The sequence below is a fragment of the Camelus bactrianus genome, chromosome 7, assembly GCF_048773025.1.
Source record: "Camelus bactrianus isolate YW-2024 breed Bactrian camel chromosome 7, ASM4877302v1, whole genome shotgun sequence".
In the NCBI taxonomy this organism is placed as follows: domain Eukaryota; kingdom Metazoa; phylum Chordata; class Mammalia; order Artiodactyla; family Camelidae; genus Camelus; species Camelus bactrianus.
The window spans coordinates 28,823,456-28,843,942 of record NC_133545.1 but is presented as its reverse complement, the minus strand read 5'-3'; the positions used below and the strand labels follow the sequence as shown (position 1 = coordinate 28,843,942).

At 37.3% G+C, this 20,487-nt stretch overlaps 1 protein-coding gene and 1 long non-coding RNA gene across 4 annotated transcripts in view; both read left to right on the top strand.

Moving 5' to 3' along the window:
* CFTR (CF transmembrane conductance regulator) overlaps positions 1-3,491 on the top strand; it is a 156,757-nt gene extending 153,266 nt beyond the window's left edge. For all 3 annotated transcript variants that reach the window (XM_074367172.1, XM_045511119.2, XM_010947616.3), the window contains 2 exons: positions 447-552; positions 1,763-3,491. In XM_074367172.1, the coding sequence (XP_074223273.1) occupies positions 447-552; positions 1,763-1,963 (307 nt within the window). In that variant the 3' untranslated portion in view covers positions 1,964-3,491. The remainder of the gene's footprint in view (positions 1-446; positions 553-1,762) is intronic.
* A 12,071-nt stretch (positions 3,492-15,562) lies between these two features.
* The window catches only part of LOC141578139 (uncharacterized), a 50,434-nt gene continuing 45,509 nt past the window's right edge, over positions 15,563-20,487 (top strand). The window contains exon 1 of the long non-coding RNA XR_012508105.1: positions 15,563-15,669. This is a non-coding gene — a long non-coding RNA (uncharacterized LOC141578139). The remainder of the gene's footprint in view (positions 15,670-20,487) is intronic.

The window sequence follows — 20,487 nt, the reverse complement described above, 5'->3', positions numbered from 1 at the left end:
TGTTTCTTAGTAAGAGCCACCTGTTCTCTTCTGAGTATAAATTTGGAAAATTCATACAAACTCTTCCTCCTTGTCAATGTGTGATGAAATATTTGGTTACATAGGCATACTTGGATCCTTATGGTGTTCCTTACTATCCCATTTATACCACAGGAAATATTTACAGCACAAAATAAAGAACTACTAGTCATTCTACATAATGAAAAATATACTTATTTGAGAAATTTTTTCATAATTATTTGTCCTGTTTATTTATGAAAATTTAGAATCTACTCCATGGTTGGAAAGCCGATTGTGGCTTACTCTATCTCAACACTATGTTAAAAGTATTTAAGGAAAGTTATTCAATTTAAAGAATTAAATTGATAGAACAGTAGGTATGTTATCAAGGATAAAGTCAGATTATGTTCTGTGATATTATATGTATTTTTTTTTTCCTTTTCTAGAACATACCAAATCATTCGAAGAACCCTAAAACAAGCATTTGCTGATTGCACAGTAATCCTCTCTGAACACAGGTTAGAAGCAATGCTGGAATGTCAACGATTTTTGGTGAGTGTTTGTAATTTACCTAAGATCTCATCTCTCCTTGGATTCTTGATAACAATCTCGTATGTGATCATTCCTGCAAGTTACAGTAATATACAAAGCTCTTCCTTAGAACACATGCCATAGAGCTATCCAGCTTTCCTCAAAATACCTGCCCACATTTCTCACTTTGATCTGTATAATGAGGTGAGGTTAGAATTCAGCAGATTTAAAATTGCAGTATATTACTAAGTTACATAAATAAATTGGAACCTCTGTACTTTTTGAGTCTTTTATTTGAGGATCAAGCCATAAAAAATACTAAATCCTGATGCTTTCATTAACTAAATCTCCCTTGGACAGAGTTCAGGACAGGCTCAGATTGTCTTGCCATCTGATGTATGGTTGTAATGCAAGAGTTGAAAGGTTCATTTCATTATTTCATTTTTCTAGCCATTAGCTGGAGCTCAGCTTAGTGCCTCTCCCACCCACCTTCTCATTGTGCTTTCAAAACTGTCAGAGATTCTTTCAAGTGATATTTACAAATTCCCTTGGGCTTAGTCACAGGGAAATTCTGAGGATGATGTATGGCGTCATTTCTGTTAAGGCTTTTGAGGCTCCTGGAGGTAAATGCTTTCCTTACTAAAGGACTGTGATTAACATTAGTATTACTAAGCTTCAAGTGACAAATTAGGGGGCCAACTCACAACGTCTTGCCAGGCTGGGGTCAGGTTCAACTTGAACTTATGAAGGAGGAGCATTGAAGTCAGGCACATACTGACCAATTTTGAATTGTTAAGCTTCAAATCCTGTTGAGGAGGTTCAACTCTTGATGGTGCTGTGGACTTCCACTGATTTTGAAGGTAATATTTGAGGGATCGAACATGAATAAATTTTGTTTTCAAAGCCCTGGTAGTTCCTCTAAAGTCCTCTGAAGAATCACATTGTTCAGTGCTATACTAATTTGAAAAGAAAAAAAAAAAAAAAGAAAAAGAAAAGAACCAACTCCCAGCTGCTAAGTAGAAAATTACAGCTAATTTCAAAATGGTAGACGTTCCATACATCAAGAGGACTCAGCTGTGAAATGAGATGTCCCAGAGTGGTCAGACGGCAAGCCTCTGGACGCTGTGTGTTCTTTTCAGCTTTCCTCTTTCTCTGAGCATACGCCATCCTTGCCTTGCTCTGGTCCACCCTGCCCTTTTGCCTGAGATCTCACTATCGGCCACTTCCCTAGGTAATAGAGGAGAACAAAGTGCGGCAGTACGATTCCATCCAGAGGCTTCTGAGCGAAAAGAGCCTCTTCCGGCAGGCTATCAGCCCCTCCGACCGCTTGAGGCTCCTCCCCCACCGGAACTCCAGCAGGCAGAGGTCCCGGTCCCAGATCGCTGCCCTGAAGGAGGAGACGGAAGAAGAGGTGCAAGAGACGAGGCTTTAGCGAGCAGGTCAAACGTTTGCCTGGGGCGTTCGCAAGTGGAGGTGGAGGAGACAAGGGTTTCTGCCGCAGAAAGCAAGGATGGATAATGTTTTGTTTTGGTTTTTTTAACAAAAAGAAAGAAAGAAAAATTTGGTAAGAGGAATGAAGGACGTGCATGTGAGTCTGGATAAATGACATCCTGGCAATGGTCAAATTGTGTGAAAGGTACTTCAAATGCTGGAAGATTTACCGCTTGCGTTTGCAAGCCAGCTTTTCCTAAAAACTTTTCCCTTCCGTAGAAATTGGAAAGGTGGCTATCAACATCAACCAGCTTAACTCTTCAGCTTATTGTTAGTGAAACGTGTTCATTTGTATTGTTTGAGAAGAACTGTAATCATACTACTTAGAGAGACAATTAAATAATGATAACTGGAAACTTTCGTGGTTTATATGTTTATATACTTTTTTCTCCGCTCTCTCCACAACATTTAAAAACGCAGCTATATTACCTGTTAACAGGCTGTCCCATTTCCAAGCAAGTAGTAGAATGCTGTGAGAGTCATAAGACAGCCCTTAATATACCCACCACATAACATCTGAGTGTAAGTCAGCCAAGAGAACTTCCTTATCCTGGAAATCAGGGTTAATAACATTTTGCAGTACCCAAATCCAAATAATTGAGATAATCAGAAAACATTCATTATCTGGGAAATGGGCTATTACAGTCCCATGTAGGGAACAAGGATGTAGCTCCCTTGATTTGGAAGTGAACATGCCTGCTTCCAGAAAGTAACAAGCTCATAAGACCTCTGAATTGAAGGATGGCTAGAAAAAGTCTTTAATGCAAATTAGTGCAGGAAAATCCTTCTTACCACAGAAGCTCCAGGTAGAGAGTGTAGGCAGATAGGCTGTGGGTGCTCCAGGTAGACGTACATGAACTCCAAAGATGTAGGTATCGAGAGGGAGATGTGGTGACATGCTTTTCGTACTGTATATACTGAGTGGAAGAGAGAATGGACACACACTGAAGAACAGTCAATCATGAATTAGTTTTATATGCTTCTGTTTCATAATTTTGTGATGCAAATGAAATTTTCTCTAGGAAATATTTATTTTAATAATGTTTCAAACTCATATAAATGGCTGTATTTTTTAAATGATTATATTGTGAATTATATTTGTATAAAAGAATTTTTATATTTGAAATGTTGACTTTTTATGGCACTAGCTATTTTTATGATATATTATGTTAGAACTGGGGGGGAGGGGGACACCTTGGGGGATATTGTCCCGGATCTCTGAATTATGTTGATGGCGTGGAGAAAAGCATTAAGGCTCACACAGATACCGTGCACACCTGTGATTCCCAGCCAGCACCTGGTTCCCTCTTAGATGCAATTCTAATGAAAATGGTACCACAAAATCTGACCACTCCTATCACGGACATACTGCCTTCTCAAGTCCAAACTAACCCTTAAGATTGCATTCTATTTATTACTGTAAGAAAATACTATGTGTCAATAAAATTCATATATTTGTGTGAAACTCAGTTGTTTTCAGATGCGTTCATTACTCATGTCTCATTGATTTTTTTCTTTCAGACTCTTTTCTTCATATCATGGACCACAAAACGTGAATGTTTCCTTTACATACAGCTTCTTGAGAACACAACATGAATTAAGATACTCAAAAAAAAATATTTCTTTTTTAAAATTGTGGTATAATATACATAACCTAAAATTTCCTATTTTTACTATCTCTCAATGTACATATGGTTCCGTGGCATTAAGTACATCACATCATCACCATCTATCCACAGAGCTTTTTCATCTTGCAAAACTGTGGTCATTAAACAAAAACTCCCTATTTCTCCTTTCCCTCAGCACCTGGCAACTACCATTCTACCTGCTGTCTATGAATTTTACTACTCTGAGTACCTCATATGAGTTGGAATCATATAGTATTTGTCCCTTTGTGACTGGCTTAAGAGGACTATGTAAATCAGGTCGGGATTCATTGGGCTAAGCTTGTAAAATGTTTGTTTCTCCTTTAACTTAAAGCTTAAGAATTCCATTTATTTGCTTTTTAAACATTTCACTTGATAATGACTTTGAGATTCATCATGTTGTAGCATATGTCAGAATTTTCTTTTCAAGGCTGAATGCTCTTTCACTGTGTGTACATATATGTGACATTTTGTTTATCCATTCATCAGTGGACACTTAGTTTGCTTCCATCTTTTGACTATGTTGGATGATGCTTTTTGAACTTGAGTGTATAAATATCTATTTGTGTCCCCACTTTCATGAATGATGACACATTTGAGCTTTTTTTTTTGTTTTAAAATTGGGGTTTATAGAACAAAAAAAGATTCTACAAAGGTCCATTTATTTATTTAAAAGCCTGTTCAAAGGGAAGTAGCTCTTTATGTCACATTCTTGATAAGTAAGCAAATCTCATCAAGGGAAATGATATTTCTACACTGGAACCTGGGTGGCTTTCTTTGTCCAAATCCTCTTTTTAATTGATGAGGTTTCTTTGGACTCCTTTTCTTCCTTACAGAATTTCTTCATGAAAGATGCAGGTGCCAGTGTGTGGTAGACCAACAGTAGGTCCCTACTGAGTACCAAGTCCTCCAACTCAGTCTTTCCTTATTTGGAGAGGTTTATTTTCATATGTGACCCCAAGAGGGCAGTCTCAGAGCATGCTCTGTTCTAGTTATTCTAGTTCAATTTTTAAATTAATAAACTTCATTTTTTAGGGCAGTTTTAAGTTCACAGCAAAATTGAGCAGCAAGTACCGAGAGTTCCTCTACCCCTGCCCTCAGTCTTATAGCCTCCCCCACTGTCACCATCCATACCAGACTGGTACATTTGTTATGATCAACACATCATTAGCACCTCAGATCCAATGTTTACATTAAGCTTCATTCTTAGTGAACCCTTATTCATCCCTTCTTCCTTCCTAGCCCCTGGTAACCACTCGTCTTTCTACTGTTCCATAGTTTTGTCTTTTTTGGAATGTCACGTATTAGGAATCATACAGTATGTAGCGTTCAGGTTGACCTCTCTTACTTAGTAACTTGCATTTGTTTCCTCCTTACGATGTGAAAACTCTCTTTACACAGCTTGATATTTCATTTTAGTATAGAATAATATTCCATTGTCTGGATGTACCACCATTTATTTATCCATTCACCTACTGAAGGACATCTTTGTTGTGTCCAACTTTTGGCAATTATGAATAAATATTCCTGTGCAACTTTTGATGTGGACATAAGTTTTCATCTCCTTTGGGTAAATACCAAGGATCTTATGGTAAGAGTATATTTAATTACGTAAGAAATCTTCAAACCCTCTACCATTTTGCATTCCCATCAGCAATGAATGAGAATTCCTATTTCTCTGAATCCTCACCAGCATTTGGTATTGTCAGTGTTTGGGAGTTTGAGCATTCTAATTGGTGTGTAGTGGTATCTCATTGCTGTGTCAATTTGTATTTCCCTGATGATATATGATGTTGAACATTTTTCATATATTTATTTGCCATCTGTATATCTTCTTTGGTGGGGCCTCTGTTCAGGTCTTTTGCACATTTTTTTTTTTTGATTGGGTTGTTCACTTTCTTACTGGTGACTTTTAAGAGTTCTTTGTATGTTTTGGATAACAGTCCTTTATCAGATGTGTCACTTGCAAATATTTCCTCCTAGTCTGTGGCTTGTTTTATTCTGTTGACATTGTCTTTTGCAGAGTGGAAGTTTTAATTTTAATGAAATCAAGCTTATCAGTCTTTCTCCCATGAATCACACCTTTGGTGTTGTATGTAAAAAGTCATTGCTATACCCGAGTTCATTTAGGTTTTCTATGTTATCTTCTAAAAGTTTTATAGTTCTGTATTTTATATTTAGGTCTACGATCCATTTTAAGTTAGTTTTTGTGAAAAGTGTAAGGTCAGTGTCTAGATAAATTTTTGGCATGAGGATGTCCAGGTGTTCCAGCACCATTTGTTGAAAAGACTATCTTTTCTCCATTGTGTTGCTTTTCCTCATTGTCATGGATAAGTTGACTATATTTATGTGAGTCTTTTTCTGGGCTCACTAATCTGTTCCATTGAACTATTTGTATATATTTTTTGCCAATACTATAGTTTCTTAAAGCTTTATAGGAGGACTTGAAGTTGAGTTGTTCCGTTCTTGGACTTTTTTCTTCCCTTTCATTATTGAGTTGGTACTCTGAGTCTTAATTCTCTCCATATAAACTTTAGATCAGTTTGTGGATATCTAGGAAACAACTTGTTGGGATTTTCATAGGGATTGTGTTGAATCTACAGGGCAACTTGGGAAGAACCAATATCTTGACAATATGGAGTCTTCCTGCCCATGAACGTGAAATAATCTATTTATTTAGTTCTTTTTTATTTCATTTGTCAGAGTTTTATAGTTTTCCTCATGTAGATCTTGTATATGTTTTGTTAGATTTATACCTAAGTATTTCATTTTGGGGAGGATGCTAATGTGAATGTGTTTTTAGTTTCAAATTAAACTTGTTCATGACTGGAAATAGGAAAGTGATTGCTTTTTTAATAGTTGCCTTGTATCTTGCAACCTTTTTAAAATCACTTATTTGCATTAAGGTTTTTTGTGTGTTTTTTTAAATTCTTTTGGATTTTCTACATATATGATTATGTTATGTATAAGCAAAAACAATTTCCTTCACAATTCATATGCCTTTTATTTTCGCTTCTTGTTGAATTGGTAAAATTTCCAGTAGGACGCTGAGAGCAGTGGTGAGATGGTGCATCCTTGCCTTGTTCTTGATTTTAGTGGGAAAGCTTCAAATTTCTCACCATTAAGTATGTTAACTGGAGGGTTTTTGTAGATTACTTTGCTGAGAATTTTTATCAGAAATTGGTGTTGCATTTTGTCAAATGCTTTTTCTGTGTGTATTGATATGATCATGTGATTTTTCTTACTTAGCCTGTCATTGTGATGAATCACATGAACTGATTTTCAAATTCTAAACCCAGCCTGGTATAACCAGGATAAATCCCACTTGGTCGTGGTGTATAATTATTCTTATACATTATTGGATTTGACTTGATAATATTTTGTTGAGCATTTTGCATCTACGTTCATGGGAGAAGTTGGTCTTTTGTTTTCTTGTAATGCCTTTGTCAGTTTTAGTATTAGGGTAATGCTGGATTCAAAGAATGAGTTAGAGAGTATCTCTTCTGTGTCTATTTTTTGAAAGAGGTTGCAGAAACTGGTAGAATTTTTCCTTAAATGGTGGAATTCACCAGTGAACCCATGTGGGCCTGGTACTTTCTGTTTCAGAAAGTTATTAATTATTGTTTCAATTTCTTTAAAAGATCTATTCAAATTATCTGCTTCTTTTTGTCTTAGTTTTAGCAGATTGTGTCTTTCAAGGAATGGGTCCATCTCATCTAGGTTATCAAATGTATGGGAATAGAGTTTTTCATATTATTCCTTTATTATCCTTTTAATATCCATGGGATCAGTGGTGATTCTCCCTCTTTCATTTCTGATATTAGTAATTTATATCTTTTATTTTCTTAGCCTAGTTAGAGGCTTATCTATTTTATTGATCTTTTCAAAGAATAAGGTTTTTATTTTGTTTATTTTCTCTATTGACCTCCTATTTTAAATTTCATTAATGACTGCTTAAATTTTTATTATTTCTTTTCTTTCACCTAATTTGGATTTAATATACTCTTTTTTTCATTTCTAAGGTAGAAGCTTAGATAATTGAGTTTAGATCTTTCTTTTTTTCCTAATATATGCACTCAGTGCTATGGATTTCCATCTAAGCACTACTTTTGCTGCATGCCGCAAATTTTGATAAGTTGTTTTCTGTGTCCATTTAGTTCATAATATTTTTTTTAATTTGTGTTGCAATTTCTTCTTTGACTCATATGTTATTTAGAAATGTAACGTTTAATATCGAGGTCTTCTAAGATTTTCCAGCTATCTGTCTGTTATTGATTTCTTGTTTAATTGCACTGTGCTCTGAGAGCAGACATTATGTGATTTCTATTCTTTTAAATTTGTTGAGGTGTTTTATGGCCCAGAATGTGATGTATCTCGGTGAATGTTCCATGCAAGTTTGAGAAAAGTGTGTATTTTGCTGTTGTTGGGTGAAGTCCATAGATGTCACATACTCAGTTGCTTAATGTGCTGTTGAGTTCAGCTATGTCCTTGCTGATTTCCTGCCTGCTGAATCTGTCATTTTTGATTAGAGAGGTATTAGAGTCTCCAACTATAAGGGTGGATCTATCTATTGCAGTATCTCCCTGCAGTTCTGCCTGTTTTTGCTTCATGTAGTAAATATGTGTACATGTACTTCTGTTGTTAGGGACATCCACATTAAGAATCGTAACGGCTTCTTGGAGTATTGGCCTCTTTATAATTATGTAATGTCCTTCTTTATCTCTAAAATTTTCTTTGCTCTGAAGTTGGCCCTGGCTGAAATTAATATTGGTACTCCCACTTTCTTTTGATTAATATTAGCATGGTATAATGTACTCTATACTTCTATTTTTAATCTATTTATGTCTTTATATTTAAAATGAGTTTCTGGCAGATAACATATAGTTGGTTCTTATTTTTTGATTCACTCTGACAATCTCTGTCTTTTGATTAGTGTTTAGACCATTAACATTTAAAGGATTATTGACGTAGTTCAATTAATATCTACTATACTGGTTAGTGTTTTCTATTTGCCACCCTTGTTCTTTGTTCCTGTCTTTGTCTTCATCACTTTTTCTCCTTTTTGTACCTTTTATTGAGCATTATATGATTCCATGTTTCTCCCTTCTTAGCATGTCAATTATACTTTTTTTTCCAAACTTTTTTTTCATGGTTGCCATAGAATTGGCAATATACTTTTACAACTAATCTGAATCCCCTTTAAATAACACTACAGCATTGCAGGGGTAGTACAAGTACCTTATGATAACAAAACATTCCTAATACCTCACTCCTGTTTCTTGTGTCATTAATCTTATTTACATGTAAGCATATTTAATATGCATGCTATATGTAATCAAATATGTTGTTGCTGTTATTTATTGAATAAGCTGTAATCTTTTAGATTAACAAATAAGAAAAATAAAGGTATTTATTTTATTTTATTTTACCTTCACTTACTTATTCTCTGATGCTCTTCTTTTTTTTCCTGTAGATCTAAGTTTCTCACCTATATAATTTTCTTTCTTGTTGAAAAACTCCTAACATTTCTTTCAAGGTAGGTCTACTGGCAATAAATTCCCTCTGTTTTTGTTTCTGACTATATTTCTCCCTTTTTTTATAGGATAGTTTTTCAGAATACTGAATTCTAGATTGGTGGGTTTATCTCTCATTACTTTAAATATTTCACTCTATTCTTCTTGCTTGCATGGTTTCTGAGGAGTAGTCAGATATAGTTTTTATCCTTTCTTCTTATAAGTAAGGTGTTTTTTTGCCTCTCTTGTTTTGATTTTTTTCTTTATGTTTGATTTTCTGCAGTTTAAATATAAAACCTATGTATGGATTTTTGGGGGGTGTTTGTCCTGCTTGGTGTTTATTGAGCTTCCTAGATCTGTGGGTTGGTATCTGACATTCATTTGGGAGAATAATTCTCAGTGACTTTGCTTCAAACATTTCTTTTGTTTCTTTCTCTCTTTCTTCTTCTTCTGATATTCCTATTACAGGTATATTACACATTATGTAGTTTTCCCACAATTTGTGGATATTTAGGCTTTTTTTTTTTTTTTGTGCTTTTTAGGTGGGAGGTTTCTATTGTCATATCCTGAAGCTCAGTGATTCTTTCTGCAGCCATATTTAGTCTACTAGTGAGCCCATCAAAGGTATTCTTCATTTCTGTTATATTGTTTTTGATCTCTGCATTTCTTTTTAATACTTTGTTAGAGTTTCCATCTCTCTGTACCGGTAGCTTGTCTACTTTTTCTATTAGACCCCTTAGGATATTAATCATAGTTTTTATGCATTCCTGACCTGATAATTCCTGGCCTGTCTGACTCTAGTTCTAATACTTGTTCAATCTCTTTAAACTGTGTTTCTTACCTTTTTGTATGCTTTGTGGTTTTTTGTTTGTTTGTTTGAAAGCCAGGCATGATGCACTAGGAAAAAGGAGCTGTGTTAAACAGGCCCTTAGTTATGTAGTAGTAAGGTGTTGGGGGAGGTGAGTGTTCTGTAGTCCTCTGATCAGGTCTTACCTGTGCCGCTGGACTGTGAACCTCGCCAGTGCTTCTCAGAACTTTTCCCCCTCTTAAGTGGAGCAGGATGGTAGAATGGGTTGGAGTTGGACGTTTCCTTTCCCCAGGTAGGTTAGGCTCTGCTAAAACAGCTTTTCCTGAGGTTAGGCCTTGTTAAGAAAAACAGAATGCTCTGGTATTTCTCAAAATGGTTTCCTTTCTTCTCCTCCTGCTGGAATCAGAAGGGAATTTTCACCCATTTTTACTGTGAGAACGTGTTAGAGCTCCTGGAGTTAAAAACTCATGAAAGTGTGAGTCCCTCTCCCCTGATGACTGAGTCCCTTTGGAGTTTTCATCTCTCAGGCTGATCCACACTGAAGTGTCTAGAAACTTACCAATTATACTGGTTCCTGAGGAGGTTTCTGCTTGGTTGTTTCTACCCAGGTCAGCCGTGATTTTTGTATCCGCCTGTCTGTCTCCAGCTTGCGGGAGAGGGCAGCAGTTTGCCCCGTGACTGACTTCTCTGAGAGATCTAAGAAGAGTTGTTTATTTTTCAGTTTGCTCAACTTTTTACATATTGTTAGGCTAGCGTGGTGACTTCTAACTTCCTTACATACTGGATCTGAAGTCCAGTTCATTTTGAATGAAAACAAACCAAACAAACAAAACTTTGCAAAGGTAGAAGGAGTCAAATGCAAACTCAGTGTGACAAAAGAAGCCTAATTCTAAAAATCCGTTCTAAGAAGAAAAGCACTGAAACAAGAAAGGGAAAGTCAATGTTGTTCATCTAAGGACCACTGCTTATCCTCACCCCTGGCTTTTCCTCATACCAGATTTTCTTCCCTCTTCTTTTTCATTTTTTAAAATAAATTATTTTGGCCACAGACTTCCCACTTTTCTCTACTTGTTCTCTCTATTTAAAGCTGGAGTTTTGGGTTTTGTCTCAGTCTACACGCACTTGCATCTGACTCATACTTTTTTCATTTATTTCTCAGCCTTTTCACTTTGTTCTTCCTCATTATAAGAATAAAAAAAAGCTGAAGTTTGAAACAAGTACATTTCCTTCCAGTTACTGGGGACCTTCCAGGGTTGGGAAATTACAGTGTATTAGAGTGAAAGGCTAATAAAAACCCCCAATGTAAATATCTTAGTAGTTTGCTAAAGAAAGAACCTCAAATACTGTGTGGAAGACAATTTAGAATGAGGTTTAAAAAGCTCAGTATAAAAACCTGTTTGACCTGTTAAAGCAGGTGCAGATAATCACAACTTGCTATTAAGAGATACAGTGAGAGAAACTCATAAATTCAAGGCAAAGGCATGGGACATGAGAACTCCAAATCAATAGGCTGTGAATTATTAGCTGTTCCCTATCTGTAAAGCCAGAGACCTGAGTCACTTTCTGTCAGTTGACAGGAAGCTGGGGAATCAGTATCCATGTACTTTTTCAGAGAAGGGAGACTTCCTGGCAGAAGTTCAGGGTTTATCCTTATTTCACTGTGGTGGGAACATTCATTTGCTTTTTAACAACTCAGTTTCTCCAACTGTAAAATGATACAGTGCATTGGGAAAGGTGGTCAGAAATTTTTAAGTGAATATGCTAATGCTGGCCTTTAATTTCATGTAGCAAAATGAATTCATGCAGCAATGATGCTAAATGGTTACTTGGATCAAACATTGACACAATTTATATCTTCCATTCATCAAAGTATGAAATCTGTACCAAAAGTACGGACTCTCTCAAGTACTGCTCCCTTTTAGAGATTTGGTTCTATTGTTAGGATAACTGATTCTTTTCCAAAAAACATATATGCCAGTTACTGAAATGAGCACAGACTCACCCAACAACTTAAATGAATCTCCAGAGATATTTTCTCCTGAAGCCACTGTGAATATTGAAAATTAGCCTGAACAATTTTCATCTATAAACAACTCTTTAGCTATGTTCTTCCTCCTTCACCTTTGACACTTACAGAGTAATAGAATGAATGATCTTTAACAGCAATGACAGATGCACAGATAAAGGGAACTAAGACTGAATTATATTTGGATTGACAAGTGTTGGCACAGATGCTAAAAATAAATAGCAGAAATCTACTTTGCAATTAACTTCTATGAAATTAAAGTTGTAATTTACAAAAAAAAAATTGTAATATAAAGAAAAAGGCTTTCTCTGTTTTAGTAAAATAAATCAATACAGGGAGTAGATTGGTGGTTACCAATGGCCAGGGGCTGGAAGGAATGGGGAGATGTTAGTCAAAGGATACAAATATCCAGTCACAAGATGAATAAATTCGGGGGATCTAATGTCAGCATGGTCGTTATAGTTAATGAATATTGTGTTACATACTTGAAAGTTGCTAAGAGAGTGAGTGTTATGTATTCTCACCCACAAAAGAGAAAAGGCAACCAGGTGATATGATGGAGGTGTTAGCTAATGCTGCGGTGGTTAATCATCAACACATTGTACACCTTAAATTTACGCAGTGCTACTTGTCAATTGTATCCCAATAAAGCTGGAAATTAAATTGGATTAAGTGGTCAAAAAAGAGTCTTTGGCCACAGTTGATGGCTCAACCATTGTTTTTGAAAGAGCCCTATAAGCTTCTAAAAACAAGACAACTTTCAAAACAACTCTCTCTCTTCCCCCTGCCTCTTCACCAGGGGTTAAAGGAAAAGTTGTGTAAACAAATGTGTGATCATAGACAATCCTCCTGTGAGGAAGAAATCTTTATTTTTATTCCCTCTTATCTCCCATTTAGGTCGGGTGCTCCAGTGTCCTGTGAAGGCAAAGCAGGAACTCGAGTGTCCTTGAACAGACTTAGCTTCCTTCCTACTTGAGAGCCCACACCAGGCGTTTGTGCTTGAACCTGGCTTTGTTGCCTGGCTCATCTGTGGCCAGGGAGCCATAAAGTAAAATTAAACATTGCAATTAAAGATTGGATGATGATATTTTTACATTTTTTTCTGATCAATTAGCATTTTTAAAACTTACTGGAGATTTCAAATGTATACAAAAGTAAACATATAATAAACTTCACATCCCTGTCACTGAGCTTCAGTAGGTACCAACTCCTGGCCAATTTTATTTCATCTATACTGCCTTGCACTACCCTCCTACATTATTTTCAGCAAATTCTAGATATCATATAACCTTAACTGTATGTATCTCTAAAAGGTAAAGACTTCCTCTGTCATCTTTTTTAAAAACACATCCACCATGCCATTGCAACAACTAAAAAGAAAAAGTCCTTAGTACCCTCAACCATCCACTCAATGTACAGATATCGTCTCATTTTTTTTCTCAAATACAGGTAGTCCTCACTTTGCATAGTAATGTAGGACTGTAAAGTGACTGTACAAAAATAATTTACATATTAATGGTAAAAATTATTATTGTTCTATGATATTTACAAATATTAAACAATTAAACGTTAAAAACTCTCCTACTTTGGTTATAAATGGGTAAGAAAATTAAAAAAAATCTAGTAAAACTAATATTTATTTAGTACACTGTAATACATTTAAAACATTAGAAACATCAAGTGTTAAAGTGTTTTATTTCTTTATAAAATACCTATCAAGAATAGTTTGAGCAGGGCTCGCTCATCTTCTTCCAGTCGTGTAACTTACAATATGAAGGCAGCATATCTTGTATGTCTTCGCAAGTTCTCATACTTCTTTCTAACTTTGGATCTGCTTCCAACATTTTATCCTTAGTGCCTCCAATGTTGTGAAATACCTCCAAGAGTTTGTTTAACATAAAGATTTTTGCTGATATCACTTCCTCTGGGACGTCTTTGTGTCTTTATCTCTTTGCCACAACCACTTTCCCCATTTGTGTTGCTGTTTGCCTTCACTGATTTCCTCTGGCTGCAGATCTAGAGTCTCTTAAATGGCTGCAGGGTCAACATCCCCATAGTCGGCTGTTTCTTTCATAACTCCATTTACATTCTGTGTGAATTTCACTTCTAGCGATATCACTTTTTGTCTCTTTGCTGCATTTCCATCTTCGTTGATCAATTTCTTCCTTCAATTTTCTGTTTCTGTAAAATGGCATGCAGGTTTATCATTGAGAGACCAAGAGGCTACACAACCACACACTCCACACACTTTACTGTTTTTGAGTGTCCTGAATAATAGTTGCACAATGACCAACCACCAACAGACTTTGAAGGAAGTGACATGATTGGTCCCCGAACATGTTGCAAAACCCGTGGATACAGAGGACCGACTATGTTCATTGTACTGAGCCATTTTATATAAGGGACTTGAACATCCTTTACTTTGGTGTCCCTGGGGGGTCTGGAACCGATCCCCCGTGGATACTGAGGGATGACTGTATAGTGATTTGTGGACTGAAGACCAAGTAGTGACATTTGCATTTTATGCAATTAGCAATTATTCATAGTTAATCTACTGTGGTAATTGAGATTTGAACCATGTTGCTGGGGGACTGGTATTATTTAACTAAACTGGCAATAGAAATCTGTTCATCTCTGAACAATATAAAGCAAGGGCTGCCTATGGTTTGTTGAAATCAAGATCAAATTAAGATTCACATATTGTGATTGGTTCACAGATCTCTTAAGTCTCTTATAGATTTTCCCTCCCTTTTCTTTTCTTTTCCCTTTTTTTTTCCCATGCAATTTACTGGTTGAAGAAACTGGATTGTTTATCCTTTGCAGTTTCTACCAGTCTGGATTTTGCCATTTTCATCTCCATAGAGTTGTTTAACAAGTTTCTGTCTCCCATAATTCCTATTAACTGGCATTAGATCCCAAGGCTTCTAGTTGGCTCCTGAGTTCCTCTGAAATACCCCAATATGTTTTGATAATGTCTTTGAATTTTGGAATAAGACATCCTCAGCTTACTTGTACATATTCTAAGCTTACTTGCAGAGATGGAATTTACCACTTCTCTAAGTACCCCTCGTTCCTTTCAGTGGGAAATGGTATGTGAAGACCAAACTGGTCACTAGAGTTGCTCCTTGCAATTGAATAGGTCACTGGATTGGTCTTTTCAGTGCATCAAGCAAAGAAACAGATATAGATAAACTATATAGTGGTTTTTAACCAAGCAAAGAAATGCATCTACTATGTTTATTTTTATGTCTATATTGCTACCTATTTCTACATCTACTATAAAGAAAATATGTCAAAAGGTCACACTATTACTTCCAATCCAAATTTGAGACTACAGGGTTTTTATTTACCTTTGTCTATCTTCTATCTGTATATTCTTTTCCCTCTGCCAAGAAGCCCAGCTCTCAACACTAACAGTGGTAACAAATAGGATTGTATGTAATTATTCACTTGCTCACCACTTCAAAATAACAGCACAACACTACACTACACCCATATTATAGTTATTGAAAAATATTTAATTTCATTTTCCTTCTTTTCCTTCATCTTTAGGGTATATTCCACCAGAGAGATGCAGGCAAATTACTGTGCTTTAAAGTCATTTGGAGTAATGCCTCTCTGTGTGATTATGCTGCCCGCTGGAGACACATTTAGGTAACTTTGCTTTATTTTACTTCTTCTTAGCTGTCTTTTCCCCTGGTCCTCTCTGGTGAACTCACTGGCCTAATCGTTCAGCTTGTTCTTGTGGCACCACCAGCCAGCTCTTTTTATTAAAATTGAAGTATAGTCAGTTACAATGTGTCAATTTCTAGTGCACAGCATACTATCCCAGTCATGCATATACATGCATGTATTCGTTTTCTCATTCTTTTTCATTATAGGTTACTACGAGATATTGAATATACTATGTATAAAATAGCTACCAGCCTGCTCTCAGTTGCTTCCCACCTGAATCTCCCTGGTTTCTGAGAGCGCCTTCAGGCTTGCCCTACACTCTGTTCCAGACAAAGTCACTTCCTTTGGGGAGAGTTCTCTGTTCTGATGATGTGTCTCCATATGGGCAAAATCTCTGAATCACTGCTCCAAGATTGGGGGCAAATACAGTTTCCTACCTCTCTTGGAGGACACCCCAGATTTATAGCAAGGTATTGAGTTGGGGTGGTACACTCTATCCTTCCAGGTCTGCCTCTCCCAGTGTAGAAGTTCCACTCTGTGAATGAGCTAGCATGAGGGCAATCAGAGCCCAAGTGTTCTTGGCTGCCATACCTGGGATGAGTCTCTGCCCTGCAATCAGGTCTCGGATGACTGCTGAGGAGGGGCCCTGACCTCTCCATTGCACTCATCTGGCATTTAGCCTCTGTGACACAGAATTGCAAGCTGGGGGAATGCAAAACGCCATTGGCCTGCACCTCCAAGGAGATACTGTAGTCCTAGACTGTGGACTAGGGGAAAGGGAACCCCTCCCCACCCTCTTGGCCATAATATCCCAGAGTAGAGCTTCAATCATAACAAACTAGGGAAGGAAAATGGGAGCAGGTTATGGCTGAATTGCTATGGGCTTTTGCTATTTCTACTAAGACTTACTATGTTTTCTTGAATAAATGTTTCTTCATTTGCTGTATGCTATTAGGACAATTTCCAGAAACTTTAAATGGTTGTTTGATAATTTGAGCAGTAATTGTTGTTCCACTGGGGAGCAGGTCCACAGAGTTCCTCACCTTCCTGTCATGGAAGGTGCCCTCCAGCTTATTACTGACTCCTGTGGGTTTCAGTTGTTCTGACCTTTCACCTCCTGGGTGACTCTTCTTTTTCACAGAGTATGTGCCAGGTGCTTTTTATATATAGCTTACATTTTGTTTCTCACATAATCCCTGTGAAGGGGGTTCTGAGAGTTATGTTGCTCAGGGGTTACAGATCTTTCCAGAAATTGCATCTCATTCCTGGATTTTAAGCCATTAGAAAGTTTAAACTCGTTTCTTTTTTTTTTTTTTAATTAAAGTATAGTTGTTTTACAATGTTGTGTTAGTTTCTGGTATACAGCAGAGTCATTCAGTTATACATATACATATTCTTTTTCATTGTAGGTTATTACAACATATTGAATATAGTTCCCTGTGCTATACAGTGGGTCCTTGTTGTTTGTCTGTTTTACGTATAGTAGTTTGTGTCTGCTAATCCCAAATTCTTTTTTTTTTTACATTTTTTATTGACTTATAATCATTTTACAATGTTGTGTCAAATTCCAGTGTTCAGCACAATTTTTCAATCATACATGGACATATGCACACTCATTGTCACATTTTTTTCTCTGTGAGTTACCATAAGATTTTGTGTATATTTCCCTGTGCTATACAGTATAATCTTGTTTATCTATTCTACAATTTTGAAATTCCAGTCTATCCCTTCCCACCCTCCACCCCCCTGGCAACCACAAGTCTGTATTCTCTGTCTATGAGTCTATTTCTGTCCTGTGTTTATGCTTTGTTTTTGTTTGTTTGTTTTTGTTTTTGTGTTTTAGATTCCACATGTGAGCGATCTCATATGGTATTTTTCTTTCTCTTTCTGGCTTACTTCACTTAGAATGACATTCTCCAGGAGCATCCATGTTGCTGCAAATGGCGTTATGTTGTCAGTTTTTATGGCTGAGTAGTATTCCATTGTATAAATATATGACATTTTCTTTATCCAGTCACCTGTTGATGGACATTTAGGCGGTTTCCATGTTTTGGGTATTGTAAATAGTGCTGCTATGAACATTGGGGTGCAGGTGTCATCCTGAAGTAGGGTTCCTTCTGGATACAAGCCCAGGAGGCGGGATTCCTGGGTCATACAGTAAGTCTATTCCTAGTCTTTTGAGGAATCAAATTCTTAATTTATTCCTCTCCCTCTTTCCCTTTTGGTAAGTCTAAGTTTGTTTTCTGTGTCTGTGAGCTGTTTCTGTTTTGTAAATAAGTTCATTTGTATCATTTTTTAGATTCCACATATAAGTGACACCATATGATATTTGTCTTTGACTTACTTCACTTAGTATGATAATCTCTAGGTCGATCTATGTTGCCACAAATGGCACTACTTCAGTCTTTTTTATGGCTGAATAGTAGTCCATTGTGTGTGTGTGTATATATATATATATATATATATATATATGTGTGTGTGTGTATCTTTATCCAGTCATCTGTCTATGGACACTTAGGTTGCTTTCATATCTTGGCTATCGTAAATAGTGGTGCTATGAATATTGGGGTGCATGTATTATTTTGATTTAGTTTCCTCCAGATATACGCTCAGGAGTGGGATTGCTGGATCACACGGTAACTCTTCTTGTTTTTTTTTTTTAAGGAATCTCCATACTACTTTTCATAGTGGCTGCACCAAATGACATTCCCACCTTTTCTCCACACCCTCTCCAGTATTTATCGTTTGTGGACTTTTGAATGATGGCCTTTCTGACTGGTGTGAAGTGATACCTCATTGTAGTTTTGATTTGCATTTCTCTGATAATTAGTGATGTGGAGCATCTTTTCATGTGTTTTGTTGGCCATCTGTATGTCTTCTTTGGAGAAATGTCTATTTAGGTCTTCTGCCCAATTTTTGACTGGGCTGTTTATTTTTTGCTATTGAGTTATCTGAGCTGTTTGTGTATTTTGGGTATTAGTTCCTTTAGACTAATTTTTAATCAGAGGCAAGTCACCTGACAGTTTACCACACAAAGAAAGAACCACTTTCTAGTTATGCAGTCCTCTTTAGAGAGCCTACCAGCCCCACTCGACCCTCCCACTGAGTCTCAAACAGCAGAAAATCTCTTCAGGAAAACAGGACGAAACAAAGGAAAGCTCATGTTTTCAACACTATCCAGATTCAGGCTTGTGGCTCTGTTGCTGATTTTTAAGTCTTTGTTAATGCTGAAGTGATTCTGTCTAATATAACCCAAAGTCTGTAAAGGTGTACTAAAAAAGGGCTTGGATTGACCTCTATCAGTAGTTTCTCAGTCTGTTTAGTGGGATGTCGTAAGTTACTTCAGGACTTCTCAGGGCTTTTCATATGCAGAGGTACATTTTCGACTCTCTAAGTGTGGAATATCATATACAGTATTTCCCAGCTTATTTGGCAGTGCAACCCAGTTTCCTTGTGCCACTTAATACTCTGTGTTTTGGGAGAGGTTGGCCTAAAACATTTATTCAGCACGGAAAGGGCAGGGGAAATCCTTACAAATGGCTGGAAAATATTTGCATATGAACAGTGTTTCCATGTGCCATCCTTTAGGGTCTGGTATGGAAGATAGTACCTAGTTTTTGTCTCTTAAAGGGAGAGTGCCTAGTTTTTGTCTCTTAAAGGGAGAGTACCTAGTTTTGTCTCTTAAAGGGAGAGCCCATGGATAAACCCTTCAGTAGCTGCAAGGGTCTGTGAGGGCATAGCCAGCTTCCTGTTGAAGCCTAATCAGCATTCCCATCTGGGGAACTCTCCAATAATCGCATAGGCTACCTGTTGATCCTTGGAAGAAATGCAGAAAAACACTTTGGGGCAGGTGGTTAACTGTGCTGTAGCAAGAACACACTGTTGTATCCTCTAATGCCAAGCATGGTGCCAGCAACTGTGCATGATAGGAATTTAATAAATACTTGTATAGATACTTGAAATCAATAGTAAATCAGTGCATAATTCAGAGTCAAGCTCCCCCTCCTCATCCGCAAAAAAAAAAAAAAAATAAAGGAAAATTGTCCCTGCCCTCACCGTTGGGGCTTATTCTGAGGGGAGGGAGAATCAGAGAGCCGCTGCTGCTGGTCCCCAGGTGTGGGTGCTTGGAGGGTGTGGTCGGGGTTGCAGAAAGTTCTATCCACTGAAAACTCCTAGACCCAGCCCCTGGAAGGCTACTGGCACTTTGTCCACACACAGTAACCTGCAAGCGCTAGACCAGCAGCGCTCCCAGTGTGGCCCTGACGCCCGCAGCACCGTGCATTACCTATGGGTTTGTTAGAAATAGAAACCTACGTTCCTCTCTCCCAAACTACTGGATTAGAATTACTGGCAGTTTGTCCAGGAAACTGTTTTTACAGACCATCCAGGTGACTCTTATTCACATTGAAGTTTAAAAAACACACTGACTTCGACTATGACTTTGAAGTCAGAATGATTGCTATGAACCTCTAAGCCCAGTGTGATAGTATTGGAGGTGGGGTCTTTGGGAGGTGATTAGGTCAGGAGGGTGGAGCCCCCCACCCCCACCGCCAAGCCTGCAATCAGCGAGGTTATAAGAGGGATCCCAGAATGCTCCGCTCCTTCTCGCGTGAGGACACTGCGCGAAGATGGCGCGTGCGAAGCGGGAAGCCCGCTCTCTCCTGATCCCAAGTCAGCCGGCACCTTGACCGCAGACTTCAGGCCTCCAGAAATGTAAGAAAAAAAATTATCTGTTGTGGTGGCATTTTTCTGTAGCAGCTTAAACTAAGAGAGCCATGATAATCATCGGGGGTGTGG